Here is a 20,405-nt window from a genome sequence, read left to right as displayed (position 1 = left end):
AGGACGGTGTGGGTTGGCAGCATCAGTCCCTGTGTGAGCACAGATTTGGGAAGGGGACACAAATCTTCAGTCCATAAAAATCTGAATTCAACCAAATATCCCATCTCCAGGAGGGACGCAAACTTTCCCTAACTGTTTTTTTCCCTCCAAAACTCTCCCAGAAAATGTGCAGACTTTTGGGTCAACAGGAGGGAAGAACAGATAGGGTTCAGGCCAGTGTCTTACTCACACAAGAGATAATGGGGCTGAGTGTTCTGAGCCCAGCCCAAGTCAGGTCCCCAGTGAGGAAAGATTGTCATGGCCCCAGACATGGAGGAGGAGATGGCCTGAATTCCTGCACAGGAGTCTGGGGTGGGGGGTGAATGCTAGAATTTGACCAACTTCAACCTGAACATGAGAAACTTTCCCAAAGGGACCAGGCCCAGCCTGTCCAGGACTGGAGGTGTTTTGATAATGCAGAAACTTTATCTGAGTATCCCAGCCTCTGCCCTTGGCCTGGATCCTCGCACTCAAGAGCCAGGTCTCCACCTAGGGGCTCCTGGCACCAGCCCAGACAGCCATCCCTACCCCGGGGGTTCCTTGCTGGGTATTTCTCTCTCTCCTTATCTCCTGCTACCAGGACCTTGCTCCCCAACACTCAGTGTGTTCAGTTCTGTCAAACACACCCTTTAAGAAGCCCTTGGTTTATTTATTTTTTCTATTGCACCTTCCAGAAAGGCACAGTTGGTCATTTTTCCAGAAAGTCCTAGGATTCTACAGAAGCTGGGGAGCTCAGCCGCTGCTCTCTCCTATCACATCTGGAAGACTTGTTCTACACCTTCCTGGAACTTGTGGAGAAGTCAAGTGATCCCCTCAAAGCCACAGAATCTCCCTGGGAAGCCCTACAGCCCTACTACTTGGAAAGGTGAGTACTTTCTATTTTAAGGGTACTCATCCACATGTCTGTGTTCTCCACTCCTCCCCTATTCTTGAGTGACAGGGAGACTCCAGAGGCTTTCACCAAAGGAAGGAAAACACGAAAGAGAATGAGGGCAAGTGCCAACATACCTCCTCATGCCAGTCCTGCATGAGGAGGTGCTGGGCCGAATTGCCCAGACCAGCACATGTGGTTCAGAACACTTGTTCTCAAAGCTGAGTTCATAAATATAAATCTTTGGAGCATGCTGGCCTCAGGCCATGTCTGTATAGGAGCCCTCTGGCTCGAGTGCTCCCTCCTCCAACTGCGAGTTTTCTTGGGCTGTAAGGGGGTCGACAGAGGTACTTCTGGCCTTGGAGTCACCTGACTAGGGGGTGGTTTTTCTCTCCCAGCGTGCTCATGTTCCATGACAGAGCACAGCCAGAGGTCGGGCAAGGCTCCTACACAAACAGGTGAGGAGACAGAGCCCGTTCACAGGAGGATGTGTCCATGGTGTTTTGCAGACACATGACCACAAGAGAAAGGTCATCCACAAGTAGGTGGACACAAGATCAGGTGGCCACTGTTGTGTCTCTGTCTCTAGGGTAAGCAACTTGTGCAGGAGTAAGAGGGGCCAAGATAGTGAAAAGGGACCTTTCTCTCCCCTAGCCATGTTTCCTTCACTTCCGTTAGCCTCCCAGTGTTGACTCATCCCCCACCAAGACAGAGAGAGAGAGAGAGAGAGAGAGAGAGAGAACAAGAAAGAGAGACAGAGAGAGATAGAGTAGGAGAGGGAAAGAGAGACAGAGACAGACAGGGACAGAGAGAGAAACAGGGAGAGACAGGGAGAGAAGCCGGGAAACACAAAGATAGAAACCGAGACTAACAGAAGCAGACAAACAGACTGGAACAGAGAGAGACAGAGACAGAAACAGAGACAGAGACAGAAACAGAAACAGAGAGAGACAGAGATAGAAACCAAGAGAGACGGTGACAGACAGAGATAGACAGAGACAGAGACAGGAACAGAGAGAGACAGAGACAGAAACAGAAACAGAGAGAAACAAAGGGAGACAGAGACAGAGAGTGACAGAGACAGAAAAAAAAGGAGAGAGACAAACATAGTTGGAGAGAGACATAGAAACCAAGAGAGGCTGAGATACAGAGAGAGACAGACACAGAAACAGAGGGACAGAGACAGAGACAGGGAAAGACAGAGATGGACAGAGAAAGAGACACACAAACAGAGACAGACAGAGACAAAGACAGAAATAGAGACAGAGACAGAGAGAGATAGAAACAGAGAGACAGGGATAGAGACAGAGAGAGAGAGAGAGAGAGAGAGACAAAGATAGAAACAGAGGGAGAAAGACAGAGACAGAAACCGAGAGAGACAGAGACAGAAAGAGAATCAGAGACAGAGACAGGTACAGAGAGAAACAGAGAAATAGAGAGAGACAGAGACAGAAACCAAGAGAGACAGAAATTAACTCAGTCCTGCCCTGTCTCCAGTGTCTGGGGCTCAGGCCTCTCTGTCTCCAGCAGCCATGGCAAACACACAAGGTCGAGACATCTTTCCACCCAGCTGCTCCATCATCTTCCTCCTTCTGAAGCTTCTGTCCTACAGCCTCTCTGCAAAGGGTAGGAGAGCTCCCCATGTCCCTTCCCCATGTTAGGAGGGAACCCCATGCATGGACAGGAACACAGTAGAGGGCTGAACTTGATCCAAGCAGTCCTTCCCTAGGGACCCTGGGCACCAGCATGGGGTGGTGGTGGGGAACCTGGGTGTGGGTGGGTGTCCCCTGGGCGTGGGCAGGGGAAGACACTGGGCACAGGTTGGGGGGGGGGACCTTGTGCCTGGTGGGGTGGATGGCCCGTGGTTTCCTCTCACCTGTCCTAACCCATGCTTTCTGCTATGACCACATAAGGGAAAGCCGATTTCTCTGTCTCTGGTCCCGGCCAACCGGTCCTGGCTATGGTGGGGGAAAGTGTGAAGCTGCAATGCCATCTGTCCCTCAATATCAGTGCGGAGGACATGGAGGTGAGGTGGTACAGGAAGGAGCCGTCCCCAGCCGTGCACCTGCGCAAGAAAGGCAGGGACATGCCTGAAGAGCAGATGTGGCAGTATAAGGGCAGGACGACCTTCTGGACGGCTGGCCTGGCCCAGGACCAAGCTGTGCTGACCATACGCAACGTCACCGTGTTCGATAATGGGACCTTCCACTGCAAGTTTAAAGAGAGCACAGGGTCTGCAGAGGCCACCCTGTGGCTGAGAGTGGCAGGTGAGGGTTGCTGCTGGGGCTCCTGACCTTCTCCTGGTCTGCCTGAGACCTTTTCCCCCAGCTGCAGATCGTCCCATTATGACCCTGGCCTGGGCGCTTCCCACAGCGGGCGCTAACGTGTTTGTGGCAGCCTGGGTGCATCTCACAGCATGCACTAATGCGTTTCACAAGGACAGGTACATTCAGGACACCTAGTTCCTTTTCAAAGTTACCCCCACTGTCCCAGAGAGAGGGGTAGCAGAGGTAGGGATGGGAGGACAGAGGCAGAAAGAGATTCAGAGAGGAAAAGACACTGATTTTGCAATACAGGAAAGGTATTTGATCTTCCTGGGCCTTTTCTGTTTTGTTCTGTGGTTTCTCAGAAGAGGGTAGCATATATGGCATATAAATATTACACAGAGCAAGTAGTCTGAAAAACCCTGATACCTGCTGGAAATTTTCAGGATCTGTGCTTTTCTGTCAGAAATGGTAATGGTTGCAGAGGCTGCAAAGCCTGTCTCTTCCCACAGGGCTGGGCTCTGAGCCCAGAATCCAAGTGCGAGCTGGCCAGGATGAAGGTATCAGGGCAGAGTGCACCTCGGAGGGCTGGTACCCAGAGCCCCAGGTGGAGTGGAGAGACTTCAGGGGACAGACCCTACCTTCCACGACCAACCTCACAGTGTCGCCAACAACGGGCCTCTTTGCGGTGGTGTCCAATGTGATTGTCTGGGACAGGGACGTGGGGAATCTTTCTTGCTCTATCTCCAACCCCCTCCTCCAGAAGAGGATGGAGACCAAGAGCCACCTACCTGGTGAGTGTTCTGCTCCATTCGACCTCAAGATCTCTGAGCACCCCCAGACAGTCAGTAGTTAATATCCAATACTCCGCATAGTTCCTTGTGACGAGACCTTGTGAGATCTAGTCTCTGTCAGCTTCCAACTACACAACACAGTAGTTAACTATAGTTTCCATGCTGTATGTCACCTCCCTGGGTCTTATTTTAAACTGGAAGTTTGCACCTTTGACCCTCTTCACCCATTAGCTTCCCGATCTTTCACCTCTGGAAACCACCAATCTGTTCTCTGCATCTATAAACTAGGCTTTCTGGTTTTCTGGAGGTTTGGATGGTGTTTTGTTTCATTTTAGATTTCACTTATCTGTGAGACTCTATACATTTTCCCCTGTCTAACTTCACTTAGCAAAGTGCCCTCAGGTGCATCCATATTGTAGAAAATGCCTGGATTTCCTTCTTGTTTATAGCTGAATAGCATCCCGTTGTACAAATACATATTTTTTTCTTTATCCTTTCATCCATTGGTGGACACTTGGGCTGTTTCCATATCTTGACTATTGTAAATAACACTGCAATAAATGTAGGGGTGCATTATCTTTCTCAGTTAATATTTTTATTTTCTTTGGATTAATACCCAGGAGTGGATTGATGTGGTAGTTCTATTTTTATTTTGGGGGGGAACGTCCATCATCTTCTCCACAGTGGCTGCACGGATAGCTCCTTTCGTATTGGCAGTAAACAGTATTCCCTTGTCTGGATGAACCACAGCCTGTTTATGCATTCACATTCTGAAGGACACCTGGGGGCTTCCAAGTTTCACTCTGTATAAAATTTTCCTTCTAAACAACCTCAAGTTTCAGAAAATTTGCAGGAATGATACACAGAATGCAGACCCACTCAGTATGTAACCTTTTGCCATTTGTCTACCATCTCTCTCCTGTGTGTCCATGTCTGTCTGTACAAAGGCACACACATGTTTTCAGGTCATGTCAGGTTAGTTCACAAGCACCTGCCCCCTGACCCATGAACCCTGTGGCTTGTGTGCCCTAAGAACACAGGTGCTCTCTTACCCTGGTATTCTTGCCTCCCCAAACTCTCTTTTAGGCCAGGTGCCCAAAAATTTCCCATCAATGGCATGGAGGGCAGTGGTGCCTGTGATCCTCATTGTGGTGGGGCTTGCAGCAGCTGTCTTGTGGCAGGAGCCACCTGTCTTTTCTGGAAACGTCAGAGGAACAGGAATAGGGTGCAGCTGGAAGAAGAGAGACTGAACAGAGAAGAGGAACAGCTGTCCCAAGGTAAGCAGGCCCCAGTGGGACAGACGTGCTCCTTCCAGCCAGGGCACTCGTGCAGAGCCCAGCATGAAGTCCCTCCTTTGTGTACCCTCAAGCCCAGGAGGAATGGGAGAGACCTGCCCAGGCCCCAGCTCAGGGACTGCCCACCTACCATATGCCCAGTGAGATCCTCCATCACTAAGAGGTGCTTGGCTGCTCTTCACTGGGTGACTTGGGGAAGACTGGCGGGTCTCTGCTGTGGAGACAGATGTGAGCTTGAACCTGGGAAAGTCTATCAGTCGAGGGTGATGACAACATCCTGAAAATGCTCAAGCAACAAATACAGCAGCAAGCCTGTCACCTGAGAGGATCTTGTTGTGAGCGCGGGGATCATCATCAGTATGGATCATTCCACTCGCCTGTCTGCTCTCCTCCCTGCCTCCTGTGTCCTTGCTCATAGCTGTCAGGCCCCGATCTGGGGAACAGGTCAGAGATGTGTCTTTATGACAGACATGGGAAGGCTGGGCCATTAGGCTACGCCCCACAAAACCTTTCCCTAGGAATACAGTGACCTGGATTGTTTTTTGGGCACTGAAGAAGGGATATTTGCTCTTCCTTTACAGGGTCCCTGCGAGAGCTCATTACATCCTGTTTTGACTTAGCTTCACAGAACATGAGCTTTCGCCCCATCTGGTCAGTGCAAACCCTACAGTTTCACATCTTTCTGTTTCATTTCAGGCTGGCCAGAGGACATCATCTATGGTGAGGACCATGCTGGGGGCTGGAAGGGCCTGCTCCCTGCATGTGTGTTTATGGGCGCATGTGTGAGTGCATGTATGTGTGGGTGTTACGTGTGCATGTTGTACATTTATGTGCTCATCTGTGTGTGCATGTTATGCACATATGTGCATGTGTTTTCATGTGTGTATGCAGTGTGTACAAGTATGTGCATTTGTGCATGTGTGTTCATGTGTGCCTTGTATGCACATGCACTCGTGTTTCTGTGTGTATGTGCATGTGCATACGGGTGCTGTGTTTGCATGTTGTACATCTATGTGCATGTGTGTGTTTGTGTGTATGTGTGCACATACATCATGTGTATGCACATGGACTCATGTGTATGTGCACGTGTGTGCACACATGTGTGATCCATTCTATTGCAGAGTGCAGAAATGCTGTGCTAAATGCTGGTTCCATGGCTGTAAACACCAAGTTTAGCTGCCCTGAGGGACCTTAGCTCCTGTTTACTACCTGAGGGACAGACAGGCTGCAGAGCCTGGGCAGCAAGAGAGCCAGATCTTCTGAGGCACAGTCACTGTGGGGGACACTGTTAACACAGAGAGTGCAGAGCCAGGACACTGTCTCAGTGGGAAGTGTGGGGCGTGTGCACAGGGTCCTGGACAGAGAATGGTGACACACAGGGAGCCACTTCCACTGCTCTGGGATGGCCTGTGTGCACAGGGTCCTGGACAGAATGGGGACACACAGGGACTCCCAAGGAGGCATGGTCCCACCTCCATGCAAGAGCATAGGTGGGGACCCTAACCCCTAAAGCCGATCCTCTCCTCTTCCCGCAGTGAGCCCATCCCTGGACCCTGACACTGCAAGCCCCAAGCTCGCTCTCTCTGAGGACAGGAAGACTGTGAGGCGGCTGTTCTTTGAACAAGAGCTGCCCGACAACCCAGCAGATTCAACAGGGACCCCTGTGTGCTGGGTCGGGAGCAGTTCTCAGCTGGGGGGTATTACTGGGAGGTCCAGGTGGGGCACAGGAAGACCCGGAACCTGGGCATGTGTCTGGAGAGCTTGGATTGGACGGGAAGGATCCTCAAGGCCCCCCAGCACGGACTCTGGGCCCTGGATCTGTACAAGGAGAGGTTCTGGGCACTTGCCTTCCCAAGAGTTCGCCTGCACCCTTCGGAGCCCCTGCATCGTGTGGGCGTTTTCCTGGACTGTGATGCAGGCAGAATCTCCTTCTACAGCATGGGCAATGGATCCTTCGTCTACGCGTTCTCTGGACTGTCCTTCTCGGCACCCCTGAGGCCATTCTTCTGCCTCTGGACACACGACCCCAGCCTCCTAACCATCTGTTCAGAATGGCAGCCCCCAGAGGCCTTGGGGCCTCCTCAGGGTGAGGGACAGGACAGGGTGGGAACCCTCCTCCAGCAAGACCCATGATCTCTCTGCTCCAGCCTGTCACCGATTTGGGGGAGATGTATCCATTCTAAGTCCCAGCTAGATCACATACAAGGGTGCACCTTTCTGGATGATCCTGTGTTATCTCCACTTTCCTTCCCTGTAAAATACTGACAAAATATTATGGGCTGAATCATGTCCCCTCCAGTTCACATGTTGAAGCTCCAACCCCCAGGGCCTCAGAATGGGGCTATATTTGGAGATGGGGTCTTTACAGAGGTGGTTCAGGTAAAAGGAAGTCACTAGGGTAGGCCCTGATCCCATCTGATCCCATGTGACTGGCGTCCTTAATAGAAGAGGGGATCAGGGCATAGACACACACAGGGGACAACCGTGTAAGGACATGGGGAGGAGATGGCATGTGCACGCCAGGGGAGAGAGGCCTCAGGAGGAACCAGCCCTGCCACACCTGGATCTCATGCTTCCAGTTCCCAGGACTGGGAAAAAAATAAATGCGTTGTTTAAACCTCCCAGTCTGTGGTATTTGTTACAGAGACCAAGCTGACTGTTACACCATATCATTACACACTGTGGGGTGATTTTCTGAAATGAATTTGGGGCATATGTTTAATGTTGAGCCTAGTGCCAGACATGAAGTAGTTGCTCTGTAAATACTAGCCTTGCTCATTCCCTCCTCTCCCACCTTCTTCCTGTCCACCCCCCCTCTCCTACCTACCCATTTCCCCTTCCCCTCCACTCTCCAACACTCACAAAGTCCTAGTCATCTGGTCTACCCTGGATGCCTCTGTCTTCCCACCCCATGGTAGGTCGGTGCAGACAGAACTACACTGAGGCGAAGCCAAAGATTCCAGGGCTCCCTAAGGTTGGTCAAAGTCAAATCAGGGCATGTGGGCAGAGAGAGTAGCCTAGACACAAGTGTGGACATGGAATCAAACAAGGCATGTACATGGAGGCAAGGTAATACTCGAACCACCACCAGAAGCCACTTCCATCCTGCCTGTGATATTTACAAATGACATACTGGATAAAGGGCTAGTGTCCAAAATCTATAAAGAACTCACCAAACTCCACACCTGTAAAACAAATAATCCAGTGAAGAAATGGGCAGAAAACATGAATAGACATTTCTCTAAAGGAGACTTCCAGATGGCCAACAGGCACATGAAAAGATGCTCAACGTCACTCTTCATCAGGGAAATAGAAATCAAAACCACACTCAGATACCACCTCACGCCAGTCAGAGTAGCTAAAATGAACAAATCAGGAGACTATAGACGCTGGGAGGATGTGGAGAAATGGCAACCCTCTTGCACTGTTGGTGGGAATGCAAACAGGTGCAGCCACTCTGGAAAACAGTGTGGAGGTTCCTCAAAAAATTTAAAATAGATCTACCCTAGGACCCAGCAATAGCACTACTAGGAATTTACCCAAGTGATACAGGAGTGCTGATGCATAGGGGCACTTGTACTCTGATGTTTATAGTAGCACTTTCAACAATAGCCAAATTATGGAAAGAGCCTAAATGTCCTTATAATTGTTTTAAATTTTAGTTCAGACATCTTACTTATATCTGTATTTATTTAATCTCTCTGCATAATTTCTTCCTGTTCTTTCTTTTGAGGTGAATTCCTCTGTTTTCTCCAATTGTCAAGGTAATATAAAAAACAGGGATCCAGAACCTAGGATCATTTGGTCTGATAGATGAAAAAATAAATATAAAATAAAATAAAGTAAAATAATTTACACAATTGCTTTCTGTATCCATGGGAAATTTGCTTTTTTTTTATATCCCATGGGGAAGAAAACATAAATGCAGCGGAATTCTATTTTCTCTAGAGCTGAAGCTTTGAGGCACTCTATGATCAGTAGACTTGAGCTGTGCGAGTGTTTTGTGTTGGTCCTCTGGTGAAGGGGCTGTGTGCTGATTCTCAGCCAGACTTGCCATAGTGCAGATGCACCTGCAGGGCCCAGGGTGGTGGGCCTTGGTGTAAGCTACTCCAGCCTCAACTTGGTGGGGCTATTATTCTCACTGAAGTTGGTTATTACAGATGGGTGGGGTGAACATGGCATCGCCCTGCTCTCTTGTCCCCAAGAGCAGAAAGTCTGTGCCCACCACTCTTCAGGAAGCCCTCACAGAAGAGCAAATAATCACCTATCTTGTATCTCTGACTTTAGCCAGATCCCTGCTTTCACCCTGCCTGCTTCTGATCTATCTACCTGTCTCAGCATAGCACTCCTGTGTTTTATCTCAGGCACATGGCTGGGTTTCAAACCTCCAAATTGTAGAGATCTCATGGTGTTCTGATCTTCTGGGGGAGATTCTCACGGCACTGTGGCCATTGCTGGCTTGTCCCACAAATTGGTTGCATAACTACACAGTGGCTTGGAGTTTATGGTAAAGAGAGCAGAAATCTGACACCAAGACTCACTGCCCTCAGCGAGCATCCCTGTTCTATGTTAGTGAACGGGGAAGCCCAATGGCACCTGCTGGATCCTTTGTCACCTGACAGGCAGTGCCACCTCTGCCAAATGAACTCCAAGCCGGGAAACTGCTTCTTCCCATGTGACCCAGGGGATCCTCAGACCACACTGCCTGCTCCTGGTCCTGTCCTTTTCTACCAGAGCACCATAAGCCCACCAGGCACGACCCTTCCAATGGTGTGGATCCCTGAAACCTAAGACTCTGCGCTCTGCTGTTTGTAAAAACTTGTAGTGTTCAGCCCCTCTCCTTTTCCCGGTGGGTTTGGGGAAGATGTTTTTTCTTGTGCAGTTCCCTTTCACTCTTTCTCTCTTTCTTTCTCTCTTGCTCCTCTCTCCACAATCACGGCTCCCTTCCCATCATAGCGCCCTCAGTCATCTCTCCCCCAATAAACTATGCACACCTTCTACCTTCCACAATGTGGTGGCTTTTTTCACCTATAGTTGTGTATTTTTGCTTTCTCAGTCCTCAGATTGATTTCTTGGGTGTTCAAATGATTTGATATTTGGGGTTTCAAAATGATTTATCTAGCTGTGTTCAAGTAATGAGGCAAGCTTAGAGTCTCCCAGCTCCTCTGCCACCTTAACTCTGATCTATAAGTTCTTTATATATTTCAGATACTAACCTTTATCAGATATATCATTTGCACATATCTTCTCCCATTCTGTAGGTTACCTTTTAGTTCTGTTGATAGCTTCCTTCACTGTGCAGAAGCAGAAGCATTTTATCTTGATGAAGTACTAATAGTTCATTTTTGCTTTTGTTTCCCTTGTCTCGGGAGACATATCTAATCAGAAATTGCTATGGCTGGTGTCAAAGATGTTGCTGCTTGTGTTCTCCTCTAGGATTTTAATGATATCATGTCTTACATTTAGGTCTTATTTTTTTTAACGTTTATTTATTTTTGAGAGACAGAGAGAGACAGAGAATGAGCAGGAGAGGGGCAGAGAGAGAGGGAGACACAGAATCTGAAGCAGGCTCCAGGCTCTAAGCTGTCAGCACAGAGCCCGACAAGAGGTTGGAACCCATGAACTGTGAGGTCATGACCTGAGCCGAAGTCTCAGTTGCTTACACGACTGAGCCACCCAAGCGCCCCTCACATTTAGGTCTTTAATCCATTTTGAATTTATTTTTGTATATGGTGTAAGAAAGTGTCCAGTTTCATTCTTTTGCATGTAACTGTCCATTTTTTCCCAACACCATTTATGAAGAAACATTTTCCCATTTGATATTCTGTCTTGCTTTATCAAAGATTAATTGTACATATAGCTGTGGGTTTATTTCTGGGTTTTGTATTTTGGTCCATTGTTCTGTGTGTCTATTTTTGTGCCAGTACCATACTGTTTTGATCACTACAGCTTTGTAGTGTGACTCGAAGTCCAGAATTGTGATGCCTCCAACACTGCATTTCTTTTTCAAGGTTGCTTGGGCCATTTGGGGTCTTTTGCTGTTCCAAGATTTTAGAAGTGTTTGTTCTACCCTGTGAAGAATGCTGGTGGTTTTGATAGGAACTGAATTAAATGTGTAGATTGTTTTGGGTTGTCTAGACATTGTAATAATATTTGTTATCCTGATTCATTATCACAGAATGCCTTTCCATATCTTTGTATCATCTTTTATGTCTTTCATCAGTGTTGTATACTTTTCAGAGTACAAGTCTTTCACCCCTTTCATTAGGTTTATTTCTAGACATCTTTTTGTGTTTGATGCAATTGTAAATGGGATTGATTCCTAGTTTCCCTTCTGTGGATTCATTATGGTATGTAGAGATGCAATAGATCTCTATGCTGATTTTGTATCATGGGACTTGGCTTTGAGGAAGTGTTCTCTTTGTGCACATCCCTGTGCACTCTACTCTCTCTTATCTTTCTCCTAACCAGAGCTCCCTCCCTTCCACCGCATCTGTGATCTGTTTCTCCCCCAAACCATATCTCCACACTTCCTACCTTCCTTGATGTGACCTCTAGTTGTGCAGTTTGATCTGTCAGTCCTCAGGTCAATTTCTTGGATATGCAGAATGATTTGATAGTTATCCAGCTGTGTTTGAGGGATGAGGCCAGCCCAGGGTCCTCCTGCTATGCCATCATCTGAGCTCACCTCCAGAAAGCAACTGATTTTTGTTTACTCACATAATAATAGACATATATAGGCAGAAAAAAAAAACTAGGTAGTACATCCATACAATTGAATAGTGTTCCACAATGAAAAGAGATAAAGAGATAATACTTCATGTGTCATGTATGAACCTCAAAAATGTATTATATGAACTGAAATAATACAGATATCCTATATCATTTTCACCGAATAAAGTGATCCGTTAAAAAATCACTGTTTCAAAAAAGAAAGACTGTTTAGGGATGAAAGTGAAAATATTCTAAGCTTATCATGTTGTTATGATTGTAATAGTCACTACAAATTTCAAAAGCATTGAATTGTGTATTTAACATCTGTGATTTGTACTTAAATTATGTAGTAATATATCTATTAAAATAAATCTATATGTATATTTATGGCATTGAACTGATTATGTTATGCTTTTTTTAGATTTTAGTTTTTTGTGAAAAGAATACCTAACATGAAACCAACCCTCTTAACAGAATTTTAAGAGTACAGTGCATTATTGTTGAATATAAGTAATATGTTGAAGAGAAGATTTCTTTCTTTTAATGCTTATTTATTTTTTAGAAGAAAGAGAGAGAGAGAAAGCATGAGCAGGGGAGGAGCAGAGAGAGAGGGAGACACAGAATCCAAAGCAGTCTCCAGGCTCCAAGCTTTCAGCACAGATCCTGACACGGGGCTTGAAATCACAAACTGTGAGATCATGACCTGAGCCAAAGTCAGATGCTTAACTAACTGAGCCACCCAGGGGCCCCTGTACAGCAGCTTTCTAGAGCTTATTCATCTTAATTGACTGAAGTCTTGTGCTAATGTGTTTTTGGGGTCATATCTATGAAATAATTTCCATGACCAAAGTCAAGAAGATTTTCCCCTTTGTTTGGTTCTAAAGGATTTACAATTTTAGGTGTTTTGTGTCAGTTTTAGTTTACAGTTGATTGTGGTATCAGAATATAGTGCAATTTAATTCATTTACATGTTGATATTAAATTTCCAAAACAGTATTTGTTGAGGAGATTATCCTTTCCCCATTGTATACTCTTACCCCTCCTGTCAAAGATCAGTTGACTCTATATGTGTGCATTAATTTCAGGATTCTCTTTGGTCTGTTCTGTATGTCTAAATGCCAGTGTTACACTTTAGCCTTGTAATATATGTTGAAAAGAGGAAGTGTGATTCCTCCAACTTTGTTCGTTTTTGTCGAGGCTTATTTGCATATTCATTATATGTGATGGTTGCAAATAACTTTTAAGTGTATTTATTTATGTCTGTAAAAACAAAAATCATGGGGTGGGGGAGCGCCTGGGTGGCTCAGTAGGTTCAACACCCAACTTTAGCTCAGGTCGTGATCTCAAGTTCATGAGGTCAAGCCCCATGCTGGGCTCTGTGCTAACAGCTCCCAGCCTGGAGTCTGCTCCAGATTTTGTGTCTCCTTCTCTCTCTGCCCCTCCACTGCTCATTCTCTCTCTCTCTCTCTCTCTCTCTCTCTCTCTCTCTCTCTCTCAAAAATAAACATTAAAAAGAGGCATTGGGATGTTGATAGGAATTGCACTGAATATGTAATTTACCCTGTTAGTATGGATATTTTGACAATATTAATGCTTCCAGTTTATAAACACAAGATATATTTCCAATTACTTGTGTCCCTTTAAATTTCTTCAGTGTTTTATAAGTTTTAGTCTGTAGTTATTTTTCCTCCTTGACTAAGTTTATTCACTAGTATTTTATTCTTTTTGATGCTGTTGAAAATGGGATTGTTTTGTGGTCTACTTTTCAGATATTTCATAAGATTTGAGGTGTTGATCTCGAATCCAGAAACTTTACTAAATTCATTTATTGGTTCTAATTGTGTGTGGTCACTTTGTGTGCATATATGTAGAACTTTTTAAGCTTCTTCAATTTCCTGGTTAACCCATTCATTTTTTAGCAGTATATTCTTAACCTCCATGTATTTGAAGAGCTTTCCAATTATTTTTCTTGTGCTTGATTTCACGTTTCATAGTGCTGTGATCTGAAAATATCCATGGTATTATCTCTGTTTGAACCTGTTGAGGGCTGATTTGTAACCCAAAATGTGATCTATTCTGGAGAATGTTCCAGGTGAACTCAAGGAGCATGGGTATTCTCCTGCTTTGGCATGAAGTGTTCTGAACATATCTGTTAAGTCCATCTGGTCCAATGTGTCATTCAGAGCCATGGTTTCCTTGATTTTCTGCTTAGATGATCTGTTCTTAGATGTTTGTTGTAAGTGGGGTGTTAAAGTTACCTACTATTATATTATTGTCAATGAGTGTCTTTCTGTTTGTTAGTCATTGATTCATATATTTGTGTTCTTCCACGTTGGGGACATAAATATTCACAGTTGTTAGATCTGGTTGTTGGATAGACCCCTTTATTATGATATAATGCCCTTCTTCATCTCTTGTTATAGTCAGTGTTTTAAAATCCACTTTGTCCACAGTTTATTTTTTATCCATTACACTGCCCTCTGTATTTTGATTGGAGCATTCAGACCATTTCTGGTTAAAGTAATTATGGATAAGTAGGTGCTTATTGCCATTTTGTTAATTGTTTTCTAGAATTTTTTGTGGTTCTTCTTTGTTCTTGTCTTCTCTTCCTTTTTTCCCCTTGTGATTGATGATTTTCGGTAGTGTTATGTTTCACTTTCTTTCTCTTCATTTTTTATAAATTAAAAAAAAATTTTTTTAATGTTTATTTATTTTTGAGACAGAGAGAGACAGAGCATGAATGGGGGAGGGTCAGAGAGAGGGAGACACAGAATCTGAAACGGGCTCCAGGCTCTGAGTTGGCAGCACGGAGCCCGACGCCAGGCTCGAACTCACGGACCGCGAGATCATGACCTGAGCCGAAGTCGGCCGCTCAACCGACTGAGCCACCCAGGTGCCCCTATTTTTTATAAATTTCTAACATTTATTTATTATTGAGAGACAGAGAGACACAGAGCATGAGCAGGGGAGGGCAGAGAGAGGGGGAGACAGAGAATCTAAAGTAGGCTCCAGGCTCTGAGTTGTCAGCACAGAGTCCGATGTGGGGCTCGAACTCACAAACCATGAGATCATGACCTGAGCTAAAGTGGGATAATTAACCGACTGAGCCACCCAGGCACCCCCCTTTATTCTTTAATGTCTCTATTAGGGGCTTGGGGTTTGGAGTTACCATGAACTTCATATAGAGTACCTTCACTATATAGCAGTCTATATTAAATTGATGGTCACTTAAATCAAACACTTTCTAAAAGAACTTTTTCTTACACCTCCCTCCACGTTTTATGTGTGTTGTCATATTTTATAATTTTTGCTCATCATTTTCTCAAATTATGATGCTTTATTTTCCAAAGAAGTCCCTTTATGCTGTGGAAATAGTATGGAAGTTTCTCTAAAAATTAAAAAAAGAACTGGTGGGTGGGGATATAGATTAAATAGGTGATGGGGATTAAGGAGGGCACTTGTGATGAGCACTAGATGTCATATGAAAGTTTGAATCACTAAATTCTACATCTGAAACCAATATACTGTATGGTAAAAAACTGGAATTTAAATAAAAAATTAAAAAATAAAATAAAAATAGAACTACCATACAATCCAGCAATTGCACTACTAGTTATTTACCCAGAGAATACAAAAATACTAAATCAAAGGCATAAATGCACCTCAATGTTTATAGCAGCATTATCTACCATAGCCAAACTATGGGAACAGCCCAAGTGTCCATTGACTGATGAATCAATAAAAATATGATACACACAGAAACAGACACACACACACACACACACACACACACACACACACGCACACACACAAGCACACACACAGTGGAATATTACCTAACCATAAAAAAGAATGGTATCTTGCTGTTTTAATGACCTGGATGGACTAGAGAGTTTTATGCTAAGGGAAGTAAGTCAGAAAAAGACAAACACCATACGATTTCACTTATATGTGTAATTTATGGAAAAAAAAACAAGCAAAGGGGGAAAAATAGAGAAAAAGATGTAAACCAGGAAACAGACTGTCAACTATAGAGAAAAAACAGATGATTCCAAGAGGGGAGATGGGTGACAGGATGGGTTAAATAGGTGATGGAGATTCAGGAGTGCACTTGTGATGAACACTGGGTACTGTATGCAAGTGTCGACTCAGTATATTGTACACCTGAAACTACTATTACACTGTGTATTAACTGTAATTAACATAAAATCTTTTTTTTCATATGAAATTTATTGACAAATTGGTTTCCATACAACACCCAGTGCTCATCCCAAAAGGTGCCCTCCTCAATACCCATCACCCACACTCTCCTCCCTCCCACCCCCCATCAACCCTCAGTTTGTTCTCAGTTTTTAACAGTCTCTTATGCTTTGGCTCTCTCCCACTCTAACCTCTTTTTTTTTTTCTTCCCCTCCCCCATGGGTTCCTGTTAAGTTTCTCAGGATCCACATAAGAGTGAAAGCATATGGTATCTGTCTTTCTCTGTATGGCTAATTTCACTTAGCATCACACTCTCCAGTTCCATCCACGTTGCTACAAAAGGCCATATTTCATTTTTTCTCATTGCCACGTAGAATTCCATTGTGTATATAAACCACAATTTTTTTATCCATTCATCAGTTGATGGACATTTACGCTCTTTCCATAATTTGGCTATTGTTGAGAGTGCTGCTATGAACATTGGGGTACAAGTGGCCCCATGCATCAGTACTCCTGTATCCCTTGGATAAATCCCTAGCAGTGCTATTGCTGGGTCATAGGGTAGGTCTATTTTTAATTTTCTGAGGAACCTCCACACTGCTTTCCAGAGCGGCTGCACCAATTTGCATTCCCACCAACAGTGCAAGAGGGTTCCCGTTTCTCCACATCCTCTCCAGCATCTATAGTCTCCTGATTTGTTCATTTTGTCCACTCTGACTAGCGTGAGGTGATACCTGAGTGTGGTTTTGATTTGTATTTCCCTGATAAGGAGCGACGCTGAACATCTTTTCATGTGCCTGTTGGCCATCCGGATGTCTTCTTTAGAGAAGTGTCTATTCATGTTTTCTGCCCATTTCTTCACTGGGTTATTTGTTTTTCGGGTGTGGAGTTTGGTGAGCTCTTTATAGATTTTGGATACTAGCCCTTTGTCCGATATGTCATTTGCGAATATCTTTTCCCATTCCGTTGGTTGCCTTTTAGTTTTGTTGGTTGTTTCCTTTACTGTGCAGAAGCTTTTTATCTTCATAAGGTCGCAGTAATTCACTTTTGCTTTTAATTCCCTTGCCTTTGGGGATGTGTTGAGTAAGAGATTGCTACGGCTGAGGCCAGAGAGGTCTTTTCCTGCTTTCTCCTCTAAGGTTTTGATGGTTTCCTGTCTCACATTTAGGTCCTTTATCCATTTTGAGTTTATTTTTGTGAATGGTGTGAGAAAGTGGTCTAGTTTCAACCTTCTGCATGTTGCTGTCCAGTTCTCCCAGCACCATTTGTTAAAGAGGCTGTCTTTTTTCCATTGGATGTTCTTTCCTGCTTTGTCAAAGATGAGTTGGCCATACGTTTGTGGGTCTAGTTCTGGGGTTTCTATTCTATTCCATTGGTCTATGTGTCTGTTTTTGTGCCAATACCATGCTGTTTTGATGATGACAGCTTTGTAGTAGAGGCTAAAGTCTGGGATTGTGATGCCTCGTGCTTTGGTCTTCTTCTTCAAAATTCCTTTGGCTATTCGGGGCCTTTTGTGGTTCCATATGAATTTTAGGATTGCTTGTTCTCATTTCGAGAAGAATGCTGGTGCAATTTTGATTGGGATTGCATTGAATGTGTAGATAGCTTTGGGCAGTATTGACATTTTGACAATATTTATTTTTCCAATCCATGAGCAGGGAATGTCTTTCCATTTCTTTAAATCTTCTTCAATTACCTTCATGAGCTTTCTATAGTTTTCAGCATACAGATCCTTTACATCTTTGGTTAGATTTGTTCCTAGGTATTTTATGCTTCTTGGTGCAATTGTGAATGGGATCAGTTTCTTTATTTGTCTTTCTCTTGCTTCATTGTTGTTGTATAAGAATGCAACTGATTTCTGTACATTGATTTTGTATCCTGCAACTTTGCTGAATTCCTGTATCAGTTCTAGCAGACTTTTGGTGGAGTCTATCGGATTTTTCATGTATAATATCATGTCATCTGCAAAAAGCGAAAGCTTGACTTCATCATTGCCAATTTTGATGCCTTTGATTTCCTTTTGTTGTCTGATTGCTGATGCTAGAACTTCCAACACTATGTTAAACAACAGTGGTGAGAGTGGACATCCTGTCGTGTTCCTGATCTCAGGGAAAAAGCTCTCAGTTTTTCCCCATGGAGGCTGATGTTAGCTGTGGGCTTTTCATAAATGGCTTTGATGATCTTTAAGTATGTTCCTTCTATCCCGACTTTCTCAAGGGTTTTTATTAAGAAAGGGTGCTGGATTTTGTCAAAGGCCTTTTCTGCATCGATTGACAGGATCATATGGTTCTTCTCTTTTTTTTTTTTTTCGTTTATGTGATGTATCACGTTGATTGATTTGCGAATGTTGAACCAGCCCTGCATCCCAGGAATGAATCCCACTTGATCATGGTGAATAATTCTTTTTATATGCCATTGAATTCGATTTGCTAGTATCTTATTGAGAATTTTTGCATCCATATTCATCAGGGATATTGGCCTGTAGTTCTCTTTTGTTACTGGGTATCTGTCTGGTTTAGGAATCAAAGTAATACTGGCTTCATAGAATGAGTCTGGAAGTTTTCCTTCCCTTTCTATTTCTTGGACTAGCTTGAGAAGGATAGGTATTATCTCTGCTTTAAACGTCTGGTAGAACTCCCCTGGGAAGTCATCTGGCCCTGGACTCTTATTTGTTGGGAGATTTTTGATAACCGATTCAATTTCTTCGCTGGTTATGGGTCTGTTCAAGCTTTCTATTTCCTCCTGATTGAGTTTTGGAAGTGTGTGGGTGTTCAGGAATTTGTCCATTTCTTCCAGGTTGTCCAATTTGTTGTCATATAATTTTTCATAGTATTCCCTGATAATTGTTTGTATCTCTGAGGGATTGGTTGTAATCTTTCCATTTTCATTCATGATTTTATCTATTTGGGTCATCTCCCTTTTCTTTCTGAGAAGCCTGGCTAGAGGTTTGTCAGTTTTGTTTATTTTTTTAAAAAACCAACTCTTGGTTTCGTTGATCTGCTCTACAGTTTTTTTAGATTCTATATTGTTTATTTCTGCTCTGATATTTATTATTTCTCTTCTTCTGCTGGGTTTAGGCTGCCTTTGCTGTTCTGCTTCTAGTTCCTTTAGGTGTGCTGTTAGATTTTGTATTTGGGATTTTTCTTGTTTCTTGAGATAGGCCTGGATTGCAATGTATTTTCCTCTCAAGACTGCCTTCGCTGCATCCCAAAGTGTTTGGATTGTTGTATTTTCATTTTCGTTGGTTTCCATATATTTTTTAATTTCTTCTCTAATTGCCTGGTTGACCCATTCATTCTTTAGTAGGGTGTTCTTTAACCTCCATGCTTTTGGAGGTTTTCCAGACTTTTTCCTGTGGTTGATTTCAAGCTTCATAGCATTGTGGTCTGAAAGTGTGCATGGTATAATTTCAATTCTTGTAAACTTATGAAGGGCTGTTTTGTGACCCAGTCTATGATCTATCTTGGAGAATGTTCCATGTGCACTCGAGAAGAAAGTATATTCTGTTGCTTTGGGATGTAGAGTTGTAAATATATCTGTCAAGTCCATCTGATCCAATGTCTCATTCAGGGCCCTTGTTTCTTTATTGACCGTGTGTCTAGATGATCTATCCATTTCTGTAAGTGGGGTGTTTAAGTCCCCTGCAATTACCACATTCTTATCAATAAGGTTGCTTATGTTTATGAGTAATTGTTTTATATATTTGGGGGCTCCGGTATTCGGCGCATAGACATTTATAATTGTTAACTCTTCCTGATGGATAGACCCTGTAACTATTATATAATGTCCTTCTTCATCTCTTGTTACAGCCTTTAATTTAAAGTCTAGTTTGTCTGATATAAGTATGGCTACTCCAGCTTTCTTTTGGCTTCCAGTCGCATGATAAATAGTTCTCCATCCCCTCACTCTCAATCTAAAGGTGTCCTCAGGTCTAAAATGAGTCTCTTGTAGACAGCAAATAGATGGGTCTTGTTTTTTTATCCATTCTGATACCCTATGTCTTTGGTTGGTGCATTTAATCCATTTACATTCAGTGTTATTATAGAAAGATACGGGTTTAGAGTCATTGTGATGTCTGTATGTTTTATGCTTGTAGTGATGCCTCTGGTACTTTGTCTCACAGGGTCCCCCTTAGGATCTCTTGTAGGGCTGGTTTAGTGGTGACAAATTCCTTCAGTTTTTGTTTGTTTGGGAAGACCTTTATCTCTCCTTGTATTCTAAATGACAG

The 20,405-nt window shown here is 44.0% G+C and overlaps 1 protein-coding gene across 1 annotated transcript; it reads left to right on the top strand.

The window, feature by feature from the left end:
* Positions 1-595: 595 nt before the first annotated feature.
* LOC101097538 (butyrophilin-like protein 10) lies at positions 596-7,884 on the top strand. Its single transcript, XM_045062146.1, has 7 exons — positions 596-904; positions 2,408-2,536; positions 2,824-3,177; positions 3,687-3,968; positions 5,055-5,213; positions 5,960-5,983; positions 6,799-7,884. The coding sequence occupies exons 2-7, from the start codon at positions 2,443-2,445 to the stop codon at positions 7,257-7,259; spliced, it is 1,374 nt and encodes a 457-aa protein (XP_044918081.1). The 5' UTR covers positions 596-904; positions 2,408-2,442; the 3' UTR covers positions 7,260-7,884.
* The last annotated feature ends 12,521 nt before the right edge of the window (positions 7,885-20,405 follow it).

The sequence above is a fragment of the Felis catus genome, chromosome A1 (genome assembly GCF_018350175.1).
Source record: "Felis catus isolate Fca126 chromosome A1, F.catus_Fca126_mat1.0, whole genome shotgun sequence".
Lineage (NCBI taxonomy): Eukaryota > Metazoa > Chordata > Mammalia > Carnivora > Felidae > Felis > Felis catus.
This window is presented reverse-complemented; position numbering and strand designations above follow the sequence as displayed.